At 40.3% G+C, this 26,988-nt stretch overlaps 2 protein-coding genes across 3 annotated transcripts in view; both read left to right on the top strand.

The window, feature by feature from the left end:
* Nucleotides 1-26,988, top strand: part of LOC139135181 (monocarboxylate transporter 13-like) — a 38,757-nt gene that overhangs the window by 744 nt on the left and 11,025 nt on the right. The window contains exon 1 of one of the 2 annotated variants that reach the window (XM_070702447.1): nt 22,587-22,725. The exons of the other annotated variant lie outside the window; for it this stretch is intronic. The gene's annotated coding sequence lies outside the window, so the exon portion shown is untranslated. Of the gene's footprint in view, nt 1-22,586; nt 22,726-26,988 lie in introns of those variants that run through there. 2 annotated transcript variants of the gene reach the window in all.
* Nucleotides 4,099-18,573, top strand: LOC139135183 (monocarboxylate transporter 13-like). Its single transcript, XM_070702449.1, has 5 exons — nt 4,099-5,904; nt 6,539-6,755; nt 7,196-7,339; nt 10,808-11,722; nt 17,793-18,573. Exons 2-5 carry the CDS (start codon nt 6,620-6,622, stop codon nt 17,930-17,932), a joined length of 1,335 nt encoding a protein of 444 aa, XP_070558550.1. The 5' UTR covers nt 4,099-5,904; nt 6,539-6,619; the 3' UTR covers nt 17,933-18,573.

The following is a 26,988-nucleotide window of genomic DNA, read 5'->3' as shown; positions in this document are numbered from 1 at the left end:
ATATGCGGCTCTGCAGCCTATACGAAACAAATTTGTAGTGGAAATGTAATATTTTAGATTATCCTGATCAACTCAGTTGTATATATATATATATATATATATATATATATATATATATATATATATATATATATACATACATACTTTGATAATCTCCTGCATCAAGACATGTCCATTAATATGAAAATAAAACCCAGCGTTCTGACTTAAATTGAACAACTTAAATAATTAATGCAGATATCCTTTATATTTGCACTAAGCACTTATCTTGGTAGACAGAAAGGTAAAACAGCCTTATTCATAGTGGCACCGCATTTGTAAATACCGTCACTGTCACGTTCATAATATTTGGAAGAATTAGATCGTACTCTTTGATGCATTTAAATTTTGAATGTCTCTGTAGGAGAAGTGAAATACCTGAAAGTCTTCTGTCGATATATTGAAACGTTTGTTAAAGTCTAAAAATGAAATGAGCAGGATTTCTTTACCGGAAACTTTTCCGACAAATAACTCACGCCTTGATTTAAATCAGAGGCAAGCTATAACTTCTGAAAGGAAGAAAGAGACAGAAAAGAAAATTGCCACAAATTGGCAAGTTAAAAGCGTAGTGCATGTACTTGTCCGATTATTTAACGATGCGACTCAGGTTCAAAGGTCAATTTTAGCAATTTTTTTTTTATTTCAAATTTCGAACCACCGAAACGTGGTCTTTCTTTTGGGGAAAGGTGTTGGGTCACATCGTACCGGGAAATTCCTGAAATATTACTAAAATGGCAAACTATCAGCTACACCGCGTGCCATTATTTCCCTTTTGTCTTAACGGTCGCGGATTACCGACCACGATATCTTTGATAAACACGCAGAGATTATGTATAGGCTTTGCGGTATAGTGCGCATGCGCTAGCTTCAACGTTATTCTCAGCGTTTTGAACTCCGCATGTATCGGTACGTCTAGCTGACCAAAGCCGGCGCTCGCGCTCCGTACCGTCGAAAAAGCAAGCGAGGTCCACAAAAGCGGACCTGAAAAAGACGGCAACTTGCGCAAAGGTCGATTTAAATGTAAAACAATCCGACTTTGGCTCATACTCCCTGCAATAACGATCAAGAATGCAGTGAAGAATCAGATTTGGCCGAGGACGCAGACGATAACGGAGACGTGCTCAGTTCAACAACTATGAAAGTATTTGACACGCTGCTTTTCGAACATATTAGGCTATGCTGATTACATACCCGAGTCCAAAAATTAGCCTGAGCGAGATGAAACTTCTGTTAGTTGCGATAATTTTATCACTCTTGCTGTACATGCTTGGTGTTAGTATCGTGTTCTTTTATATTTTTAAACTCGAGTTTTCTATCGTGCAGTCTTTTCGTGTCTGCTGAGAAACCTTGAACAACACCGTACTCGACAACACGCGACATTTATGTCAAGGAGTTTCCCAAGCCAGTGCAGGAGTTCATACACACATAATGTAGATTCACAAGAGCAAGTTCACCGATCTGCTAATTTTTCGAAACGAAATGCGAATATTTTTTTTATTTCATGCGTTTTCTTTCTTTAAATATAACCCAAAAATTAAATTACGTCAAACGTGAATTGCGAGGGTTCACAAATGATTCTTGTGTGCGTGTTGTCTAAACTTATTAATTACCCGCAGACTCCACAGCTGCTAGCTGGACCTCGAACACTGAACGTAAAACAAATCCGGCTCAACTTCTAGAAGTGCTGAAACTAGCAATTTTTGCTATATGAGGTCAGTCATCGAAAGTTTGACTAAAAGTAAAAATCTTCGAAATAATTATGTGTGCGCTGGTATTGCGCAAGTCGAGTGACTCCACTGCAGACTAGTCGATACTCTGTCTCTCGGAACACGCTGTCGATGACAGCCTGCACTGTTCTATGCTACGGCGTGATTATTATTAGTTTGATAAAATCGGTACAAGAACACATATAAATAAAGTTTGAAAAAATAACACGAGTCAATCTCTCCCGTCGTAACGAAGGGCGACAAGTTTGCAGTGCGGTGCAACAGCTAAGAAAATACGACAGACATTTTATGTTGTCAAGAGTTACGTGTGTTCGTCTCATCTTGAGGTAGGAAAACTAGCAAGTGACGTCCCGTTCGCACAGTGTCGGCGCTAACATGAACTTGACAATCACTTTTCACAAAGAACATGCATAAATTGCCGATCCCGAGACAGGAAGTAGACAACTTGAGTCAAGAACAAGTGAATGCCCGACGCAATCGCGCGACGACAGCACATAAGTCTCGATCGGATAGACTTTTTACGCAAGTTTCGACGTCTTCGTCTTCTTGACTGTGAACTCTGGTAACCAGATTGTAACCGTTGAGACAACAGTATACAGTTAATATGCTAGTTAAACGTTCCAAAATGGATTAAATCGCTAATTACCCCTGTGTGTTTGTTGTGTAAATACCACCCACTGCTGGCACTAAGCATTTGCCAGTTCAGTGTATAATTTCTTTCTATTTTCACACGATCTGCAATCCCAAACATATTCAAAATTCCCAAAACTGACTCTAAATATTTAAACTTAGTCCTGGTGTAAGAAAATTCGCAGAAAATAGTGCGCGAGTCGGACTTCTTGGTCACAATGTGTGACGCATAGGTCGTTTACACAAATAGTCGATTTCCTCAGTTCCGTTTTTGGCAGTGCGTACATTATTCAAATAAGTATAAGTCGGCGGCGCCTGGACAGACTAGCCTGATTTTTCACCTGTGGACAGTGAATGAATATATCTGAAAGACCGTGTCTCAGATTTCCGATAAAGGGCCTGGAACTGAAGATATCCTGACAAACGTGAACAAAGGCCGATAATTTATGCAAAAAACGTCAAGTTGACACTTTGAAGGTGCATTGTGCGAAAACAAAAGCGAATTTCAAAAATCCGGGACAGGGTTTTTTGCCCAGTATACCCAGCCGTCGATTGCCGTAAACAGATCACCAAGGTCGATTGGAGATTTGTACTTACACTTTTTTTAGTAAAAAAACTAAAAAACACGTGTTTTTGAGTAAAACAGCCGTATGCGCACTGTTTTTAAAAAACTAACAAATTTTCTGAACTCTTCGGTGACCGAGCAGATAGAAAAAGTACCACATGTCGGGTGTGTGACCACGTCTTCTTTGTGAAAATGAGGATTGAAAATAAGTGACAATGAACCCGAGTCGCTACCTTAATGTCCGCATGCTTTACTCTAGACATTGCTTCACTTCAACAAAGATAAAACTCTTAGAGCAATTCTTAATCCTATTCAGTAACAGTCATAAGTGCATTTAATAATGTCACTTTGACTTCTTTTAATGATTTGATTTAAAATTACCGGTCAGTATTTCCCACTTTTTATTTTATCATTCTTTGCATACAGCATATAAGAAAGAAGGATGTCAAAACTAAATTCTTTGTGCTTTATCGTTGCAAAGTGTCATTGAGTTCTTGTATCTCTCTTATCAAAGGTATGATTTATGCAACATGTAGATACATATTGATTATTGATAACGTATCAGAATAGGAGTGTGACTGTTTGCAACAACGAATTGTTTTGCCAAGCATATTTCAACGTATGTCAGAGTTTTCATATTGTGTAAACTTTACAACACCAAATATCAACACGTATCTAAATCTCTTACATGTATCCCTAGACACTGGGTGTAGCGGGTGTGTATTCATATTAATCATTGATTCGATTGACAAGTAAGAGTAATGGAGTGGGTGTGCACTTCTCTCGAAATAGAAATCACATGATGTGTGTCCTTGAGTTCTTGTCAAGTATTTTGATTGACATTGCCTTTTGATATCAAGCCAGCCATTGTTCAGATCCAGTTTATGCGACTTGTAATACATGGCTGAAGAGTAAACAAGATGAACTTGTTTATTCGGTAAAAAACTGAATTCTCAAAATACGTGATTTTTCATTTCATTGTCTGCATAAGGCTCTTTGAACAACATATTTGAGATGGCCGCTCATTTTGGAAACACTAAGTTTTCTTCTTGTTTTCATACTTACACTTGGTACAGACTTGGTAGCAGTGAACACCCAATTACATCAAGGAGGCATTACTTAAGTCAAAGGTGACAATGTGTTTGCCTGAATAAACAACGGGAATGCTACTGATGAATTCTTAACTAACCGTCCAGGGAATGCCTAGACATGCTTTCAAGAAATAATGTAATAAGAAAGACAAGAAAACTCACACTTGCATTCTTCCTTTCGCTTAGCCTTGCATGTGAGATATGATGATAGTGTTAACATTACTGGTACATGTATTTTCAAATCCTTAATGGTTTCAAAGAAAATTGTTTGGTCAAAGAGTAATATAGGTTCATGTTTCAAAGGACAATGAGAAGCTATTCCCCAGTTTTTGAGCTTTGGTTGGCGATTTCCGTTGCCCCTGAAAGTTTTCATACCGATTGTACGATCTTTGAATTTGTTATTATCGCTAAGTTACATTATATTAAACGAAAATCCCATTTGCTTATAACTTACAAAGGCAAATTTCGATCTTATTAGGTCTGCTTTGTCTAATTTGAGTTTCGATGATATTTTATCTTCGATTGATGTTAATTCGGCCTGGTTATTTTCAAGAAACATCTTTTTAAAGTAATCGATGCTCTATACCAAAAGTCAAGATTGATGCTGACATTAGGAAAAAATAATGGAAGTATTCGTACCTCTGCAAACATGAGAAAATTGTATGCCAAAAGAAAACATTCTGTTTATAAAATATCAACTACAGAACTGTCTTTGCTACCTTGTGATGAACTTCGAGCGGTCAAAGATACCGGACCAGGGAATTACGTAATTAAAATGATTGTTTCATTATCTGCAGTAAAAACAACTTTGTACGGATCGATTACTGTTTTAGGATTGGGTGACGTGAACTGTTGAAAGACAACATTATTAGTACTATTTCAATGCTTTTCAAATTACTACGTTTTGTTGTTTCAAATATCCTTTTGTAACGTTTTCAATGTAAAACTTTTGAAGCTTGTACTTGGGCTATTGCTAAAACAACTTTATTGCCTATTAAGGACCATTATGCCAGGACTACCTGTCCAGCCTGTGACAGTTTGTTAATAATGCACGCTAACGAGGATAGCTATTAGGAAATTATTATCAAAATCAGCGAAACCTGAGTATAATGAGGAATTCAATATGGACATTTAGATCAAGTTGTTCGGAAATTTTGAAAATATGATACAGTAAAGTGTTAAATTGAAAAGAACGGTGTTCCCTAACTAGTTTTACCAAATCTTAGGTGTATGGGTTTAGAATGTATGTGGAGGTATTGTATGTTGTCTCCTCCTACCCTCATGATGTCAATCCTGTAAAGAAAATGCAAATTTGTGCAAATATATACAGATTTTTGGGTTTTTTGGCCAATCCTACAAACCTTGATCGCCCAGTTTTAGTTAATTACAAATTAACCACTTTCTATATAAGGTCACTTTGAGAAAACAGAAAACATCATATGTTCACGATACGTCTGTCGAAGTATCTTAACTAAAGACGGGTGAAACACTGCACATGAAAAAAAAGAGGGTAAAAAGAGTGCAGACTAATACATAATCATTGGGCAAATCTGTTTTTCCAGTGTATTTCAGAGTGACCCTTCCAAAAAACTGTGAAGGCCCCATAATTTTTATGTAGAGGGCCCAAATGCCCCCTCGCTCTACAATCCTAGATTCAACACTGTAGTTCAACAGCGTATTTAACTGTCATTTGTATAGACGACCACCTACAGCGTTCTTGAGTCATATGAAACAAAATTAATGGACGTATGCCGTTTAGACATCTATTCTCTGCATTTAGCCACCAACACAAACATCAATTTGAAGTTATTAGTGCAGCCATGTATTATCACAGGGGGTTGTCTACATGTCCGTCCCCAAGGGTGGGTAGGTGTTTCGTTGTATCGCTAATAAAGATATATTCTACCAGCCTTTGGTGTTTCGGTCTTAGCTTAGCACTGCCCTTGACAATCTTGCGTATACGTTTTATCAACATGCTGCGTCCATTATCTGATGAGTTTGAGTGCCTAATTAGCCAAAGTAACCAAGGGTAAATTACTAATCTGTGGACGCTCTCATCAGATTATCACCGGATTAACTTTGACAAAGTCAACAACGAACGCACCAGCAAGGTATAACTGAAGATCTTCAGTTATACCTTGCTGGTGCGTACGTTGTTGACTCTGTCAAAGTTAATCCGGTGATAATCTGGTGACTGCGTCCACAGATTAGTAATTTACCTCGTTTACTTTGGCAAATTAGGCACTCAAACTCCTCAGATAATACCGGTAGACTAAATTACTACCCTTGCTTGCCTTAGCGAATTACGCAATCAAACTGGTAAGATAATAGACGCAACACAGTGACGAAACTTCGCTAAAGATTGTCAAAGGACGTAAATACGAAAAAAGAAATCGCTACAAAACCAGCGCTAACATAAGACAAAGACACCAAAGCTGCAAAGAAAGGTTGGTAATATAACTCTTTATTGGCAATATATATCATAGTGAAACATATTAAAATAAAATCCAGCCGATGAAGATCACAAAGAAGGTGGCTGGGGATGGGTTGTGGTCTTGGCAACCTTCATGTGCATTTGCTTCTCCAAGGGAACTAATGTGTCCCTTGGGATTTTCTTTGTGGCGTTTCTAGAGCACTTCGACAGAGGCGCCGGAGAGACATCATGGATTCCGTCTATGGCAGCTTGGATGTCATGGATGATAGGTAATGTCAGTCTGTGACAACTTTCAAAATGCGTTCACTCAGACTAGACGAACAGTCTGATTAAATGAGCAGTCACAGTGTTGCCTCCACTGTCCGAGTTGGCTGTGAATACGAGAAATGCTGAGCGACTAGCGGGCTAATCTACTAGTAAGTGGAACACAGAGAAATCTCTGACAAAAAAAAAAAGCAGAAAACGTGATCAGAATTTACACATGCTGCCCTTTCATATTGCTGTATTCTAACTTTTCTTACGGTTATACGGGGAGGTTTTGCAATATACATGTATAGCAATTTTTCTAAACGGTCGGTAATTCCAACCCCCTCCCCCTCTCTCTCTCTCTCTCTCTCTCTCTCTCTCTCTCTCTCTCTCTCTCTCTCTCTCTCTCTCTCTCTCTCTCTCTCTCTCTCTCTCTCTCTCTCTCTTATATTCCTATCCACAGCTCCCCTAGCAAGTGCTTTAGCAACAAAATATGGACATCGGAAGATAGTCGCCGCCGGCAGTGTTATCTGTTTTGTATCCGTACTTATGAGTTCCTTTTCCCGCAGCATGTGGCAGCTGATTGCCACTGTCGGTTTTTTAAACGGTTAGTAACCCCCTTTCTCGAAACTGGTCAGAATTGACATTTTATGCTTTATGACAGCTATGCACCGAAGCAGGGCCACGCAATCAGTGAGCCCGGTGCGGCTAGTGAGGAAAAGTCCACCAGTTTGCCTTCGAGAATGCGTGTAGAGGTGTTCACGGGGGCTCGCCAACTGAATTGATTGTGACCCTTAAAGGGAGGGTGTCGTCGGAACTGCGCGTGTGCGACTTTCGTGTTGACAAATAATGTATTTTATGCATGATATCTAGATACTTCACGTCAATATAGTTGCAACATTTAAAGTTTACGATATTCTTTGTTAACAAACATGATTTCACTTTCGTCAATCGCCAACATCGGGCGTGGGGGGTCCCTGGCAACCTTTGAGCAGAGTTCCGACGACAACCTCTCTTTAAAACTGTTAATTGCTGTACTGATCGAACCAATTCACACGTTTGACAAGTTGTGTACCATCCGTAATGTGTCATGTTTTCAACAGAGTTTCTCTATAAACTAGAAATTTGTCACGATATAGAATTATATTATTTTTCGCGATTTAGGGTCAGGATCTGACGAAAAAACATGGCAGCCTTTTGCATTTTCCGAGTACAGCACATCCAGTAACAGAATGTTGCGGTGAAATAGGTTTGGTTCGCTATACATGATGAAAATGGGCGTTCGTAAATATTGAGAAGAGGCAAACAGAGCTGAACCGAGCAAAAACGACCCCAGACAATCCAAACAATCGTGGAAGCGACCTGAAACGAGCCAAAGTAGGGTCGAAAAGCTGCGATCCGCCCTAGGGATCGACTGCAACTTGGCCAAGAAACTTACTTCCGTACTCTTTGTATCAAGATATACCAAGTAGCCCATCGCCTTTGTTTCATCAATTTTAATTTTTATCTGTTGTACGATAGAGAATTAAACCTTCTGAATTGCGGGAGCAATTGCATAGCCCCCCCCCCCCCCCCCCTCCGCGCCAACGAGGCAGAATAGCAGCTGCAATAGTTGTAGCCCACTGGCGGGCCGTGTGCCGACTTTTTCTGTCGCGTTAACTGTGTAGCTTCGGCCTGTAGGCGCTCAGCTACACAGCGAACACGAAAGGCCAGCATACGGCCTGACGCGTGGGCTTCAATTCTTGAAGATAGGCAGATTGTATCACTAATTTGTATGCCGGTTTTTCTTCACATTTGAAATTGGTATCCATGTTCTCAGGGATGACTTTAGTCAAGTTTGTACCCATTGCGGTGAAATTTTCTATCTTGGAATGATAGCATTGTTGGTGGACAGAATTATCCCCGAGGCTATCTTTCGCCCAGTAAAGTGTTGTATTCATTGCTTCGATAAAGATTGTGTGCGATGTGTGATAATCGATGTACGAGCGTGAGTGCTTAATGAACTCTACAACGTATGGAGTGGTCGCAGTCAGAAAAATGTAACAACTTAGCCCGGTTATTAAACCACTCTTTTTGAGGGCGGTTCTGTCTTTTGCCTCTCCGCTAAGCGACCGGATGCCGAATGTTGTCAGTTCGAATCCGATTGAAAACTAGCCGTATTTTCTACGTACCCAGGGTTCATAGCTCTGCCGGTGGACAGAATTATACCCGAGGCATTGTTTCGATAAAGTTTGTGTGCTGTGTGTGATAGTGAGTGTTCTAGCATGAGTGCTTCATGAACTCTACAACAAGTCGAGCGGTCGCAGTCAGAAAAATGTAACAACTTAGCCCGGTTATTGAACCAGTCTTTAAGAGAGTGGGGATTTGGCCGAGCGGTTCTGTCTGTTGCATCTCCACTAGGTGACTGGACGCCTAATGTTCTGAGTTCTATTCCGATTGAAAAGTAACCGTATTTCATATTTGCAACTCATCTGATAGCTTTGATATTCGGCATACAGGTTTATAAGGTTGTGATATTGATGTATTCATATTCTGATGACATCTGCAATTTTGTATTTTTGGGGATTTTTTTTTTCATTTTTGATCAAGAAAAATTGATTCCCAAAAACTACTCGTCTGATATTTAATAGAAATCTTTTTACGGATGATCTTAATTTAATATGTTAAAATTATGGTGAAATCTGCAATTATGTATTTTGCAGCTATTTGCCATTTTGGCCAGGCTGACCCAAAGTGGGCTATAACAGATTTCCTCCTTCATCAACACATGTGTCAAAAAAAGTTACTCTCTACATAGAAAAGGGGTTCTATAGACTGCAAGGTCGCTTGTTTTAAATTTTCAGAGAAATATCTTCAATTTTGTATTTTGTGAAGTTTTTTCCTGTTTTTAGACGGAAAAATAGTCCGCAATTTATTTGAAACTTGGTTTGTAAATCCCTACAAATGTTCTCATACATACATTGCCGTGTCAGAATAAGATAAACAATCTTTTTTCTTTGTTGTTCTTGGTAAAAAATATAATATCTTTGCAACAACCACTTGCAATATTGGTTTGAAATTTGGCATGAAGGTTCCATTGAGGAGTAGTACCATAACTTATTCAGATTGTGTTGATGTGAACAAAATTCATAAATATTGTGAAAGGATTTTCTTATTTTTGGCGATTTTGTACCTACAGGAACTTATCAGTACTGAGTATTGTATGGGCAAAATGTAAAAATAGGTCGCATATTGAATGTCACCTATTGTTCATGAAAAATCAAGAAAAGTTTGCTGTGTGCCTGTAAAAAAGTGACATATTTGTCAAGACATAAACTGGCTTGCGGGTTGACTGTCGTAAAAATTATCACATAGTAGAAAGAGGACAAGAAACTAATCAAATTGATGTAATCTGTTCACCCTGAGTGCCTGTTATTTAACTATTTTATCATTACAGACAACTGTTTGTTGTATCTTTATCACTCTCCACTGGCCGAGGCACACTAAGGGGCCAATCATCACTCTGCCAGTCTGTGTATGTCAGTCTATCTATATTTCCATCCATCTGCCAGTTTTTCTGTAGACCAAGTTTGTGGAGCTTATAAATATATAATTTCCACATTAAATGTGACCAGCTTCGAAATATGAAATGCTTAGATGGTTATCTATAATAGAAATATAGATGTTGATAAAAGAATAAGAAAAAATGTGATTTTCCATAATTGCAATATTTCCATTGATAAGAAAGTGATTATTTTGTTATTTGGCACAATATGTTTTTCCCGATTTTTGGTCAAACGTCTTGTGTTCAAGAGTCACATGTCAGATGCCAGGTATCAAATTTTGGTTTTAAGTTTTTAAGGATCATCTGATTACCATATCAAAATATTGATGAAATTTGGATAAGTAAATATGAGTGATTTGGAAAACAGAAGTTTGTTATTGCTAATATTAAACCAGTACAGCTGACTTACTGTTTTACAGATCACTGTTTCAAAAAGGCAGCATTTAAATGTCTCAAAACTATTAAAATTGCCACAGTAAAGAAATCAAGGATGTGATCGACTGACGAACACTCTTGTTTGTCCCACTATAGGTATTGGATATGGACTGATTCACTCTCCAGCAACGAGTTTCGTTGGTTTTTACTTCAAGAGAAGGCAGGCCATTGCCACTGGATTGGCGTACACGGGAATCGGGTTTGGATCGATGGCATTGCCTCCTCTCTTCCAGTACTGGATCAGCCTCTACGGCTGGAACGGAGCTTTGCTACTGTTCGCTGGTCTGTCAGCTAACCTCTGTGTAGCGGCATCCCTTATGAGACCAGTAGAGAGTAAGAAGGTGGGCGAACATAACTCGGAGAATGTACAAGTTCAATTTGATGCATCGAGCGGGAAAGTGATTTCTGATACCCTACTAATGAAAGAAGCCCCGATTGCCAATTTAGAGGAGTTTGACGATTATATTGAACAGGAAATTCCGGCACATTCAGTGAAACTATCACGATCCAGGTGCTCAAGAGTGGTTCGCTTCTTCGGTTGCGATTATCTTGTGAAAAACTTTTACTATATGAGTTTTTTAATGGCATTTGCAATCTTTTCTGTCGGACAGATAATCTCAGTTGTTCATCTTGCCCCGCGCATTGTCAGCGTCGGTCAGTCGAAAGAGAGAACGGCCCTACTCCTGTCTCTCTATGGAGCTAGTAACATTGTGGGTGCGCCAGCGTGGGGATTCCTGGTCAGTCACTCGAAGAGAATACGCGACAACGTGGATATCTTTATGGCTTTCGCGTATGTAATGTACGGTGTAACAGTGTTGCTGGCTCCTCTTGCAACCAACACTGTTTCAATAACATTCCTGGTCATAGCCTTGGGGTTTGAAAGGGGCAGTTTCTCAGCACAAACTGTAGTTCTAGTGCGAAAGGCCGTCGGTAACGAACTGTTCACCATCGCCCACGGCTGGTCTCTGCTGTCTGCCAGTTTTGGACAACTCATTGGAGCGCCCATTTCAGGTAAGGCTGCATTCACAAACACCTCTTGAGGGGCAGACTTGAAAAAAATTTACAAAATGCCAGGGGGGATCTTAAAAAAATTGACATTGCAAGGGGGATTTGAAAATTTATTGAATATCAAATTCCTTTTCAAATACCTTCTGGCACTTTCATTTCCTGCGATTTCCATTTTCGGCGCGCCCTTGGGGTGCACGTTTTAGGGGATATTAAACAATTTATTGGTGATCCGAGCAGCCACCTTTAGGCAAAAGATTTAGGTTGTCATTATTAGTACTTACCCAACCCCCCTGTTGTGCAAAACTGTCCTCTATAAAGACTAAAAGTTTCAACTTTACCTTTCAGTAACAATTTCGAAGATACTTTATTTGATAATATTCTACCATTGACAATACATTGGGTCTAGGTCATTGTTACCTGCCACTTCAAGGCATGAGTCATCAGATTTTTGTTGCGTACTTCAGACTCAAGGTGAAAAGTTTCCGTACGGGGTGCACTATTCGATCTTTTGTAGGTTAGCCAGGATGATCAAAATTATCAATACAAGTTAAGTATAGTATGGTGGGTTTCGATGCCGATGCAGTGAAATATTCACCTGACTGAAAAGGTGAAAATATTGATTCCTGAACAAAATCATGCCAGCTCGTCCATCTTCAAACATTACTGTGAAATCTTGAAAAGTAGAGATGTACATCTTCATTCTATCCTGCCCTGGGATTGATGCTTGTGATCTACGTGACACGTTATAGCATACGCTGTGACTATTTGTAGTCTGGTCCCCTGCCCCATTTCTATCGCTGACTGCGCTGCTCATGGTAGACATGGGACAGGGGACCAGAATATGACTTTCAGCCGATCAGAGTACCGCATATACGCAACGGTTGTAATGTCGCTGGAGTGGCCAGGTGTTGTGCGCTGTGTCAGAACGAAACTTCAATCCTTGCAGTGCACGTGGCAGTTGTAGCTGTGGGTCAAGCAAAAGCAAAATCACGATTGGCCGTGGGCTAGAGGGGGTCTACGTGAACCGCACACAGGATAACAGACCTGTATTTTGCAGGAGCCTTTGGATCCCTAGAATACGAAATGGAATTTGAACAGAAAAAATATAGGGATGCAATAGCTGTTACGGTCATTTCTTGAAGAGTATCGCAAAATCACGATATTGCGTCCCCTGTTTGTCAAACCTGTATTCTTGTAAGTCATAAACTGGCTTTTTTGGGATCATTAGAATGGCAATTTATTCTTCTTTAAGACATATTGACATATGCATTATCTTGTAAAATTTTCATGGAATATGGCCAAAACTTACCCGATACCCCAAAGTTTTACATTGCAAATTACATTTAATCTCAAATCCTACCAATTTTTAGGTAGACATAATAAAACAGGGCAATGCTTTGTATGAAATATCTTTTATTTGGTACATGGACATGTCAGAAAATATGAAATAGACTTTTAACCGAAAAAATCCGTGACAAATTGCGTCCACCCCTTCTGATGTCGTGATTCTTGATATATCATATTCTAAAACACTTGTTTTGACATTTTCGATTTGAAATTTTGATGATCTAAGTCGTGACAATGCCCCATGCCTCAAACCTTCGCAGTGAATAAATCAGAAGGCAGATGCAAGACATCCTTCCTCTTATATATATCAATACAACAGCACCAGACTTTAAATCAACTAAGTCAAAACGTCGTTTAAGCGTGACCAATCACGTCAAGGTGATGTGTCATCTTTCAGCTGTTCTGGGCTATCATCGGGGTAACTATATCATTGGGCACATTGCTTTTATTCCTTCTGGGTCAAACTCACACGCAAGAACCGATTAAGAGTTGACCTTATTGAACATTAAATTTGTATAGGCCAAAAGGAATAAAAGCATGCAAGATCTACTATCATTTTGATGGAATATGACCAAAACTTACCCCATACCCTAAAGTTGATATCGAAAATTACTGTCATAGGTAACATCAAATTCTACCAAGTTTTTACCTAGACTTAACAAACAGGCAATGCTTTGTATGAAAGCTGTTTTATTTGGTACAGGGTCATATCAGAAATATGAAATAGACTTTTAACAGAAAAAATATTGGGATTCTATAGCTGTAACAGTCATATTTTGAAAGGTACCGCAAAATCACAGTATTGCCGAATCGCCTACATTAAATATGCAAATCAGCAGTTAATTGACATGATACTACTACATACCTTTGTATGTCATGACACTACTGGAAGGTCAACATCTCTACCATACTTCATCAAATTTTATGCAGAATTTCTAGACATATCACGCTAATTATGAAAGTTCATCAAATATGCAAATTAGCAACCAATTGACATGATACTGCTTAATGTCCTGGCACAGTATTACAGTATGAAGGATCAACATCTGTACCAAGTTTCATCACAGGCGACCCAATAAGTTCTGAGTTTTTCACACTGTTTTCTCTATCATTTTCTCTTCTTTCTTCATGCTCTGAATGATCGGAATAAATAAAATAAATGGTTTATGTAACCTAACCTAGCCTCTGTGACTCTTTATTTATTTTACACTCCATTACAAGGACGTATATCTCTCATACACACATGCTGTAATTAATTAGTCAACACAACTAATTATGCTAATCCGTGGACTTATCAGAGGTCGGTCAACATCGGAAAGATAGTGATGTTAATGAAAAAGGGCCCGTTTTAGTAACCATTCCTATCTTTCGCGATGTTGACCAACCCGTAAAATCCCTGATAAGTCCACGGATTAGTATAATTAGTTGTGTTGACTAATTAATTACAGCATGTGTGTATGAGAGATATATATCCTTGTAATGGAGTGTAAAATAAATAAATAGTCACAGAGGCTAGGTTAGGTTATATAAACCATTTATTTTATTTATTCCGATCATTCAGAGCATGAAGAAAGAAGAGAAAATGATAGAGAAAACAGTGTGAAAAACTCAGAACTTATTGGGTCGCCTGTGGTTTCATCAGATTTAATGCAGCATTTCTTACATAGCCCACTAATTAGCAAAGTTCAGTAAAACTGCAAATTAGCAATTAATTCGAATGACACTGATAAATGTCTTCACTCAAATTTCTAGCGATTTGAGCTCAACACCTGCACCAATTTTCATGAATTTTAATGTACCATTTCTTTAGCATATCATCCTAATCGCCAAAATTCAATATGCAAATCAGCAGTTAATTGACATGACACTACTACACATCTATGCACACCAGTACACAACTGATAGATCAACATTTGCTCCAAATTTCATCAAATTTGGTGCAGCATTTATATTGAGTCAACATATCACACTAATTATGAAAGTTCATCCAATATGCAAATTATTCATTAATTGACATGATACTGCTTAATGTCTTCATTCGGTATTACAGTACTGAGAGATAAATATCTGTGCCACGTTTCATCAAAATCGATGCAGTGATTCTGGAGATAGCCCACCAATTAGGAAACTTCATTAAATAAGCAAATTAGCAATTAATTCCCATGACACTGCTATGTGTCTTTGTACACTATTATGAGACTCTTCACTAAAGATCTGTATAAAGTTTCATCAAATTTGCTGCAGTATTTCTAGACTTATCACCCGAATTACAAAAGTTAATCAAATATGTAAATTAGCAAGTAATTGTGCGATACTGACTGTATGCTATCAGCAGCTCTGTGTGACAAACATTTTTACAAAGTTCTTCAAATTTAGTGCAGGCGCTCTAGAAATAGAGCTAGCCGTCATTGTCAATGACATAATCCCCGCTTTTTAAATAAAATGGCTGTCACACGGCCATATTGGATCAGATTACAAACAAATCGACGTCTGTATGTATGACATAAGTAGTTATCTTTGTATCAAGTTTGAATGAAATCGCTCAAGGCATCTCTGAGATAACTCCGTGGACGGACGGACAGACGCACGCATGCACGTACGGACATGACCAAACCTATGAGTCCCCCGGACGATATCCGTAGGGACTAAAAATATTGGGATTGTATAGCTGTAAAAGTCTTATTTTGAAGAGTACAGCAAAATCACAGTATTGCCGATTCGCATGCGTTTTTGTTAAATTTGTCTTTTTCTAAGTCATCTTTTTGAACAGAACCTGGCTTGTTTGGTATCGTTAGAAAGGCCATATACTAGTCTTTAAAATGACAAATTGTAAAATGCAATATCCTCTGTAGTTTTCATGAAATAGGACCAAATCTTATCCCATACCCCAAAGTGTACATAGCAAATTACAGCGAATCTTAAACTCTACCATTTTTTTACAATTTTTTAACTTTTCATACAAAAGGTCTCGCTTGTATGAAATCTGTGTGTGTTTGTTACAAACGTATGTCACAAATATGAAATAAACTTTAAACAGGAAGATAATATGATTTAGTAGCCATTTGGATCATATTTGGACGGGTACCCAGATACGGCAAATTTTCTGAAACACATACATTTTTATCAAACACGTCTTTATGAAAGTTGTCAGCCGACCTGAACTACATACATAACCCAGAAATGTAGGGTATCGTTAGAAAGAAAATGTTTTATTCTTTATTGTGGCACATAATAATGTGCACTGCCATCTACAGATTTTATGCAATAGCACGAAAACTTACCCCTACCGCAAGTTTCATTTGCAAACTATAGCTGCTCTCCGATAGGTAGTTTTAGCATTTATGTAGATAGATTCTATGAAAAAATACAAACATTGTATGAAACCTATTACATTTGTTACAGAGATTTTCCAAATTATAAAATGCACCTTAGCGGGAAAACCATTATGATTTAATAGCTGTGATCATGTTTTGAAGGGTAGCAGGATAATTCTGAAACCCATGAAATTTTATGGAATCTCGCAATGCATTATGTCCGGCATCCGTGCCCCATGAACAACCACAGATTCTAGGACTGAACTTTTTTCCGAAGTAAAAGTTTGATTTCAATTACGTGAGACTAGCAATGTCCAGAAGACGAACGGTGGTCATCAATATCACACGATGAATCACGCAGTTCGTGTTTAGAAGTTAAGAGGTCACCGACACGTCACTGTAGTGACGTGCTGCACTGAGCTTCGACAACATTTTTACGCTAGAGAAATGGCGGTTTCCGGGTAGTCATCTTGGTAAAGCTGGAAAAAAAGGTGATATTTTGGTGAACTTTGAGCGAATTTCTGGTCTTGTTGAGTCCCTAATATCCAAGCTGCCGATGGGTATTGGCAATTTGTAATTTGGATGGAAACTTTTCGAAATATCGTCGAACGGACTTGCGCAAAGGGGGCTCGCGGGCGGATTTATTTGGACGTTTGTCTACAGAAGTTCCCATGGCTGTGGTGGCGGTCGTAGTCAAAACCAGCCCGTAAAAGGCAGGGATTCCCGTCTGTACCCACCACAGCTATGGACGCATAGCTATAGTGGCAGTTGTAATTCAGTAGCGTATTTTCACTCAGATTCACAGGTTTTTGACTTACCATTCATTATTCACTACACGTGGCCTGCTGAATTCCTTTAAAACTGTAAAATCTTCTATTGTTGGTCCCTGTGTTGACGTAGAGATGTTCTGAGGTCAAACGTCAAATAGCGTCAAATAAAATTCAAAGTTTAATACAATCTCCGTAAAAGAGGTTGCAACCGGTTGAAGTGCGGCGTGGCTAATTTTAGCTAGGAAGTCTCAGCCGTAGCTTCACCTTGGAGGGGGGGGGGGGGCAGTCAACGACTTTTAAACTCTCTAGCTTTGTTAGAATTATCCACGCCGTACTGTTTCCACACTGCGCTTCAATCTGTGTGGAGATTGCTAAAATTATTGTACTCTGCGTCAAAGTTGTCGGACTTCACTAGCCCCCTGATATACAAACTTAATGTACGACGAAACTCCTCAGTTTACAGACGCAGGTGTATAATACTTTGTATTTCCAGGTACTCCACGGAGAAGGATAAAAACGTTTTATTGAACAAAATATGATTTGTAAAGAGTATTAGTCCAAACAGTACTGCCAGAACATCAGGTCAAAGTGGACAGCATCGAGCTTTATTTTCTAATACTTGTTTATCCCGTCTCTCAACAGGTTACATCGTTGACAGCACGGGCAGTTACGCGTACTCGTTTTATTTAGCTGGATTGCTGATCGTCGGAAGCGGGTTCTTACTTTTTGCAGCATCTGCGTTTGTAAGGAGACAACTCAAACGAACCTCTACTGGCGGATAATTACTTGCGTTTTCATTTGGCTACTCAATTGTTGAGTTGCTTTCGTATTTCCTGTGCTTTTAAGTGAACTGGAATGAAAGAAAATTTCTGTGAGAGAGAGAGAGAGAGAGAGAGAGAGAGAGAGATTCATATTATTAGACTAATGACATTCCCCCACTTTGTAGCCGCCGTTTTGTGCTGTTTGTTTTATTCGGTGGACTCCTAGAAAAATGAAACATTCGATAGCTTTCTGATGATGCGACGCCAAAGGTACTCTGCTAAATCATTACAATCACGCATATTATACTCAGAGTAGAGACATGTTCATAACTTTCCTCGTACGTCTGAGTCGGGCATTGAATCCAGCTGAAAGTAAAACATCCATGTCGAACTGAACGCGCTGCCTCAGAAAGCGCCCAAGCCTACAGCCAGACAACTCAAACTTTCGCGACAAAAGTAGTTAAACTAGTTTAATGTCGACATAGATAGCAAAGCATTTGGCACATTGAGATATGACCTGGATTGTGTGTTAACTTAATGTCTGATTCTTTTGATTGGTAATGTACGTCTAATACATGAATGACCGTTACGATTTGTAGTCCTTGAAATGGGCGACGCTCATAAATTCTCTAATAATAAATTTTCGCATTATTCAGAAATTATGACATTGTGACATCGTAGGATTTCATTCGACTATACGAAAAGTATGAGAGAGAGAGAGAGAGAGAGAGAGAGAGAGAGAGAGAGAGAGAGAGAGAGAGAGAGAGAGAGAGAGAGAGAGAGAGAGAGAGAGAGAGAGAGAGACCCAAAACTTTGTTGTGTCTTCTTCCCAGGGGATACCGTATCGAACTAGTACACAGGATGATGCAGAGCTGTGGTTAGGGTTCCGACAACCACTATCACATGGCTATAGAGATGATAACAGAACAAATTTGAAATTCGACAACTAATATTTGTTTCGATGGTACAATGGTATGTCGTACCAATATAAATGAGCTAGAGTAAAAGAAACCCTAGTCTGTCCGTTACATGCAAGACGCATGGAACTTATTATATAATGAAAATGTTTAATTACTTTGTAATTTACCATTGCTTATGACGCCTTTCTTTAGCATCGGCCAATGGTTTGTGTGCGTCTGTGTGCCTGTGTCATGTACCAAAGAATGAATATCATCAAAAGCTCCATAAGTCTTCATCAGTTATTTACCGAGGCGACTGTTTCGGGGATTTGAAAATAATACAGCCAACTGTCTTACCATCCAACACACCGTAAAGCCCCTGTAGCTGTAACTCTTGAAATTTGTCGACCTCAAAAAGGCTTTCTTTTTTCTCTTGTTTTCTTTGAATTCTACAGATTTAAAGGATGTAGTCTTTTACCACTGAAAAATTGGACAATTAAATTTAAATTTTAACCGTTATTTTGATTTCCCGCCATTTTTAAAAATTGGTAATATTACAAAGAAAACATAGCGTATGGTGTCCTAGTGGAAAACATTCAGCACTTTGCATTATACTGGACTACTCTGTTGTTTTTGTGAAGATTTCAATACATATATGCACTGCGTACTGTGTTTTTGCTTTATTTGCATGAGGGCGCCATTTTATATTTGGGCAAACATTCATTACTTTGCCCGAAATTGCACATGTAGTCCCAGTGGACAGTTTATTTAACCTGTATAAACACCTATCAATGAGTCCATTCCCATGAACTTATGTTAGTTTGGAAGAAAAATCACAAAAATAATGCGAAAAAGATACAGCCATCGGGTCTTTAAGTTATTGGGAGTCTGATGTTATGTATGATGTCTTTAAGTGTTGTATTGAAAATATATATATATATATATATATATATATATATATATATATATATATATATATATATATATATATTGTATACATTTTGTATATACATATATATATATATAATAAACTATATATATATATATATATATATATATATATATATATAATATGTGTGTGTGTGTGTGTGTGTGTGTGTGTGTGTGTGTGTGTGTGTGTGTGTGTGTGTGTGTGTGTCCTTTGGGAAATCTGGCAGCCTCGTGCTCGATGCTAAAAGCAGAGAGTTATAAAAATAACACAAGTTACTTCAACCACAAATGCATCCTGCAAACCTCGGCCAGTATACATTCGCTTTGTTATCTTTGGCCCGGGGGTCACCCAGTTTCCAAAAGTTGGAATACGGGGTCAGCTAGCTGCAATATAATTTCGGCCTTGATGGGCTGGGCCGGCCGTACGGCTTGGCCGACTCCTGTCGAGCGGCTCGCCTTTGCCTGACCTTGGCTACAAGTATTGCAGCTAGGGATCAGCCTGTTTTCGTTTTTTTCCCAAAGGGGCGTGGGATGGGGGTTCAGCTACGTTTCGATTCCCTCAAAAATAATCCAACTCCCATTGCCTAAGGGAGCGTTCATTTATTACGGCCGTGGATGGGCCGGCAAATGGGGGGTCATGTATTTTTCAAACAGCTCAGAGGGGGTCACTTAATTTTCATAGGTATCCGTCCCGTGTGAAAATGATTCGCTGCATGATTTCATTCTCTGAAGTCATTTAACTGTAAATCTGAACAAAAGTATGATTATCTGTCACATGAACATCTTGACTAGGCAACTCTGAGGCATGTCTTATTGTAAATCGAGCTCACTGAGGGCAATGAACAATTCTTATTACTTACGTCATATTAGAGATAAAGCAAGTTTTGTCAGGGACGTTAGTTAATTACCTATACTGAGACTACTAGTACCATGAAAAGTGAAACTACACTTTTGGGTGAAATTCCAATATCATAATTGTTGTCAACATCTGAACTTTTAAATATCCTTTTTGAATCAAGTACATTTGTATCAATAATCAAACACCTATAGGCCTAAAAGCATAAATTAATATAGTCTAGCATTGTAAAAAAATAGTCATAATAGTTTTCTCATAGACTGCAATGTACAGTGAATCAACATTTCGGTGAAATTCCAAAATCCAATTTCTTGCACACATATCAACCTTTAACGATCCTAGTCTGAACTAAGTACTTTAAAATGAATAATCAAATGTCTATAAATACACAGATTTGGCTTGTTTTGTATTTAAAAAGAAAATATTCATAGTTTCCTCATAGACTATCATGTATTGTGAATCACCATTTCGGTGAAATTTTAAAATCCAATTTCTTTGCACACATATCCATTTGTAACCACGCTAGTCTAATCAAGTACATTAATATTAATAATCGAGTACATAAATACACAGATTAACCTATTTTTGTTTGGAAAAAAATTATTAGTAGTTTATACTGGATGGACATTTTCAGTGAAATTCCAAAATCTTAACCATATTCTAATCAAGTACAATCATGTTAATTATTCACAACGTCCGATATCCACAAGTAGGCCTATAGCAAGTTTTTCATTGGAAAAATTATTCACAGTTTTATCATGGACTCCCATGTATAGTGGATGAACATATTTGGTGAAATTCTAAAGTCAAATTTTTTGTCCACATACCAGTTGTAACAACCCTATTCTAATTAAGTACTTTTATGTCAATTATCAAATATCTATAAATGTATAGATATAGTTTTGCATTGAAAAAGTATTACATAGTTTTCTCATAGACTCATGTATAGTGAATCAACATTATCAACAGCTGACTATCAATTGAATCCAAATATCAAAATTTTGTACACACACGCTTGCGCAAAAATATTGCGATCCACCTGTAATTTCTGTCCAATCCCTTTGGGGTAATTTCAAAATTATAGCAAGTCAGAAGGGGAATTTGAACATTAACGCCTTGTGAGTTGGTAAAGAGGGTCATTTGAAAAAATTTTAGAATCTTTTTTTGGGAATTTTATCGCCCCCACCCCCAGAGGTATATGTGTGTGCAGCTTTACTCAAGCAATGTGGGGAGGGGGTCATGAAATTTTTGTCATTTTAAAAGGGGGAGTCATCAATTTTTTGGTGCAATGGGCAGGGGGTTCACTTATTACATGCCTCGTATATCGAACGTCGCGCGCTCCATAGGATTCAATGGTAACTCGCCGATGACGTCGCGGGCCGCATAGTCATCACTGGACTCAAAGTGAACCGGAACTATTTTCAACTTGAAAACTTTTCGACGTAAAAGTCTTGAATTTGCATATTTTGCACAGAAAATCCGGTTTTTGGAAAATTTCGCATAAAAATATTGATAAACCGCATAACAGTAATTTAAATATATCAGTGCGCCATTCGATGATGAAAATCGTTCTATTTTTAATCGTTTTTCGTCTAAAATGAAAATAAAGCATTTGACTATAATTTGTCAATAAACGTAAATATTTTTGGTGCAAACTGAGTAAGAGAGGCATGTAATAAAAATATTATAGCCCAAACAAGGGACTATGTACCCTCTGGGCAGGAGACCATTTGCCCTCCTTACGTCGGGCAAATGGTCACCTACCCTCGGGCACATAGTCCCATGTTTGGGCTATAATATATATTATTTTGACTGATGCGCAGGGAGAATTTGCCAGCCCAACCCCGGTCATAATAACCGAACGTTCCCTAAGATCCTGGAACACTGCATTGTCTCATGAAACATGATCAAGACGCGACAGCCATGTGTATAGTCGCCTGTCTGAACTTTGACCTTTGAGGTCACTGTAGCTTTTGTGGACACGTCATGTCACCTGATCAACCAGCCTTCGTTGTTCGCGTTGCACTGAGTCAATGAGTGTTTGTTTTACACCGCACTGCTCGCTCCCGAATTTGCCAGTGCCACAGCGATGTTTTATGGAGACGTGTAGAGCTGAACGTTCACTGCAGGTACGTCTTTTTCTTCTTATGAGGGAGTCACCGGTTCTCCATGTGTTATAGTATCGATCTCCATGTGGATGACGAACGACATGTAGCCAGATCATGTGATTTGTATCGAGGGATTTGTAACAGCTGGCTAGCGCGAATGGCGCATACCGCGCTCTATACCATGGCACCCCGTCTCCCCTGTATAAATACAACTTAGAAGAGGGTCTCTGGATGTAACAGTGTATAGCCGCGCGTGCGTGTGTTCCCGGTGCTATACGGCCTCCCACCACAGGAAGCCGTATAACGCCAGGAACACACAACATCGTACGTCAGCAACTGTGGATTCTAGGCTACTTGTGACCATATGAACACAACGGGCTCTCAGTCCAGTTCATCTAGGGGCAGACAGTCCATGTAGCCGACAATGAGATGCTAATGATATGCAGAATGTACAAGTTTCAGGTTTCGTCGACCAACTTCCCCCCTTGGGTACAACTTCAAACTCTGAAATACCAAGTCGGTGGCTATCGTCTGTTACATAATTCAATAGCAAACTTGTGGAAGTTGGCAAGTTCGTGGGACCCTCTGCCAACTTGCCAACTTACTTGCCAACTTTCAATGGGGAAGTTGGCGGGGGCCTCTGCCAACTTGCCAACTTACTTACTTGCCAACTTTCATTGGTGGAAGTTGGCGGGGGCCTCTGCCAACTTGCCAACTTACTTGCCAACTTTCAATGGGGAAGTTGGCGGGGGCCTCTGCCAACTTGCCAACTTACTTACTTGCCAACTTTCATTGGTGGAAGTTGGCGGGGGCCTCTGCCAACTTGCCAACTTACTTGCCAACTTTCAATGGGGAAGTTGGCGGAGGCCTCTGCCAACTTCCACCAATTAAAGTTGGCAATTACGTAAGTTGGCAAGTTGGCACAGGCTTCCGCCAACTTCAACCCATGAAAGTTGGCAAGTAAGTTGACAAGCTGGCACACACCTCCACCAACTTCCACCCATGAAAGTTGGCAAGAAAGTAAGTTGGCAAGTTGGCAGAGGCCCCCGCCAGCTTCCACCCATGAAAGTTGTCAAGTAAGTTGGCAAGTTGGCAGAGGCCCCCGCCAACTTCCACCCATGAAAGTTGGCAAGTAAGTAAGTTGGCAAGTTGGCAGAGGCCCCCGCCAACTTCCCGGTATGAAAGTTGGCAAGTAAGTTGGCAAGTTGGCAGAGGCCTCCTCCAACTTCCACCCATGAAAGTTGGAAAGTAAGTAAGTTGGCAAGTTGGCAGAGGCCCCCGCCAACTTCCACCCATGAAAGTTGGCAAGTAAGTAAGTTGGCAAGTTGGCACAGGCCCCCGCCAACTTCCACCCATTGAAGTTGGCAAGTAAGTTAGCAAGTTGGCAGAGGCCTCCGCCAACTTCCACATATGAAAGTTGGCAAGTAAGTAAGTTGGCAAGTTGGCAGAGGCCCCCGCCAACTTCAACCCATTGAAGTTGGCAAGTAAGTTAGCAAGTTGGCAGAGGCCTCCGCCAACTTCCACATATGAAAGTTGGCAAGTAAGTAAGTTGGCAAGTTGGCAGAGGCCCCCGCCAACTTCAACCCATGAAAGTTGGCAAGTAAGTTGGCAAGTTGGCACAGGCCCCCGCCAACTTCCGGCAGACAGTCAATGTAGCCGACAATAAGATGCTAATGATATGCAGAATGTACAAGTTTCAGGTTTCGTCGACCAACTTCCCCCTCTTGGGTACAACTTCAAACTCTGAAATACCAAGTCAGTGGCTATCGTCTGTTACATAATTCAATAGCAAACTTGCGGAAGTTGGCAAGTTCGTGGGACCCTCTGCCAACTTGCCAACTTACTTGCCAACTTTCAATGGGGAAGTTGGCGGGGGCCTCTGCCAACTTGCCAACTTACTTACTTGCCAACTTTCATGCGTGGAAGTTGGTGGCGCCCTTTGCCAAGTTGTGGAAGTTGGCAAGTTCGTGGGACCCTCTGCCAACTTGCCAACTTACTTGCCAACTTTCAATGGGGAAGTTGGCGGGGCCTCTGCCAACTTGCCAACTTACTTACTTGCCAACTTTCATGGGCCGCAGTTGGCGGGGGCCTCTGCCAACTTAACAACTTTCAATGGGGAAGTTGGCGGAGGCCTCTGCCAACTTCCACCCATTAAAGTTGGCAAGTAAGTAAGTTGGCAAGTTGGCACAGGCTTCCGCCAACTTCCACCCATGAAAGTTGGCAAGTAAGTTGGCAAGCTGGCACAGGCCTCCACCAACTTCCACCCATGAAAGTTGGCAAGAAAGTAAGTTGGCAAGTTGGCAGAGGCCCCCGCCAACTTCCACCGATGAAAGTTGTCAAGTAAGTTGGCAAGTTGGCAGAGGCCCCTGCCAACTTCCACCCATGAAAGTTGGCAAGTAAGTAAGTTGGCAAGTTGGCAGACGCCCCCGCCAACTTCCCGGTATGAAAGTTGGCAAGTAAGTTGGCAAGTTGGCACAGGCCTCTGCCAACTTCCACCCATGAAAGTTGGCAAGTAAGTAAGTTGGCAAGTTGGCAGAGGCCCCCGCCAACTTCCACCCATGAAAGTTGTCAAGTAAGTTGGCAAGTTGGCAGAGGCCCCCGCCAACTTCCACCCATGAAAGTTGGCAAGAAAGTAAGTTGGCAAGTTGGCAGACGCCCCCGCCAACTTCCCGGTATGGAAGTTGGCAAGTAAGTTGGCAAGTTGGCACAGGCCTCTGCCAACTTCCACCAATGAAAGTTGGCAAGTAAGTAAGTTGGCAAGTTGGCAGAGGCCCCCGCCAACTTCCATCCATTTAAGTTGGCAAGTAAGTAAGTTGGCAAGTTGGCAGAGGCCCCCGCCAACTTCCACCCATGAAAGTTGGCAAGTAAGTAAGTTGGCAAGTTGGCAGACGCCCCCGCCAACTTCCCGGTATGAAAGTTGGCAAGTAAGTTGGCAAGTTGGCACAGGCCTCTGCCAACTTCAACCCATGAAAGTTGGCAAGTAAGTAAGTTGGCAAGTTGCCATCTAGGACTATACTCACAGGGTAGTCCCAGAGTACATGGCAGTGCGGACGTGTGGTAGCGATGCTGTATGCTCCCTGCGTTCGGTAGTCAGGCCGTAACGCCGGTAACACGCAGCATCGTACGTAGCTCTGCGTGGCAGGGCTGTGTGTTACCGGCGTTGTACGGCCATAACGCTGGTAACACACAGCCCTGCCACGCAGAGCTACGTACGCTAATACATGTACTAGTGTCTGCGCCACTGTCACATGGCAACTCCCCTGCAACAGATCACAGTCCCTCTATCCTGTGAACAGATATTAGATATGCCGGGGACATGCTTTGTCGACAAGGGTGAATCATATGACATAGACTACCTACATGTAATACGAAGCAAAATCCCCGGATCCAAATTCTAAAGACAAGAACAAAGGTTATTTGCGTATTTATTATTTATTAGCCGTGTTCACAATAATGACATTGGCTCAGAAAGAAAGAGAGAAGGGGAAGAAAATGTATAACACTGAAAAGTTTTCAGATTCACTTCATTCAAATTAGCTCAGAAGTGATTAAACTTTCTGTCTGAAAATCTGTAACAATTCATGTTATGTGTTCATAGACCCTCGAGAGGGTCTATGTGTGATGTAAGCACATTCCCTCTTTGTAAGGGATTCACTGTGAGCGTGGAGCTATATACGTTCAGTGGCGGTGCGCCCACTTGAATTTCACGGCCGCCCAGATAAAATCTAGGCCGCCCAGTTTAATTTTCGGCCGCCCATGCTTTTGAAACCCACCGTCAGCCTTTGTTCTGGGGTGGCGGGTTTGGTTTACGGCAATGTTTTTATGTCGTGCTTTTGTTTGTTTCTGTATTTAATTTCAATATAATGTTAATTTAAATCAATAAGGCACAATTCGCTGTTGTTGCATGTGTGAATTTGTCATTTTAGTACCTCGTCAAGATATGTCACGACGATCATAGCGGAAGAAAGACCGCGAGAGAAGCTCGACCGACTTGTCAACCCATTCACACAATAAACTGTGTGGTCGCATCAAGATCTAAGTGTTGTCTCGATTGATTTTGCCGAATTTCCCCCAAGAAAGTACTTACATCCCTCAAATTCAGGGTTCTCCCCAGTCCAAAACAGCGTCACGGCCCGCGACGCTATCGTTCAAGCCCTAAACGCTTTCAATCTCACGGCAACGCTATCATTGTTACCCGCGACGCGCTATGAGGTTCAGCCGCAAAAAGTTCACAATGGCACCGACTGGTCAACTTCCGTACGATCACACGAAAGGAAGACAGAT

This window comes from Ptychodera flava, chromosome 6 (genome assembly GCF_041260155.1).
Source record: "Ptychodera flava strain L36383 chromosome 6, AS_Pfla_20210202, whole genome shotgun sequence".
Taxonomy (NCBI): Eukaryota; Metazoa; Hemichordata; class Enteropneusta; family Ptychoderidae; genus Ptychodera; species Ptychodera flava.
Note: the sequence above shows the minus strand (reverse complement) of the source record. Positions and strands in the feature narration are given on the sequence as shown.

Coding starts and splice junctions, on each gene's coding strand:
- LOC139135183 (XM_070702449.1), top strand. CDS start 6,620: ATGTGCATTTGCTTCTCCAAGGGAACTAATGTGTCCCTTGGGATTTTC. Junction 6,756..7,195: donor TTGGATGTCATGGATGATAG/GTAATGTCAGTC, acceptor TCCTATCCACAG/CTCCCCTAGCAAGTGCTTTA. Junction 7,340..10,807: donor CACTGTCGGTTTTTTAAACG/GTTAGTAACCCC, acceptor GTCCCACTATAG/GTATTGGATATGGACTGATT.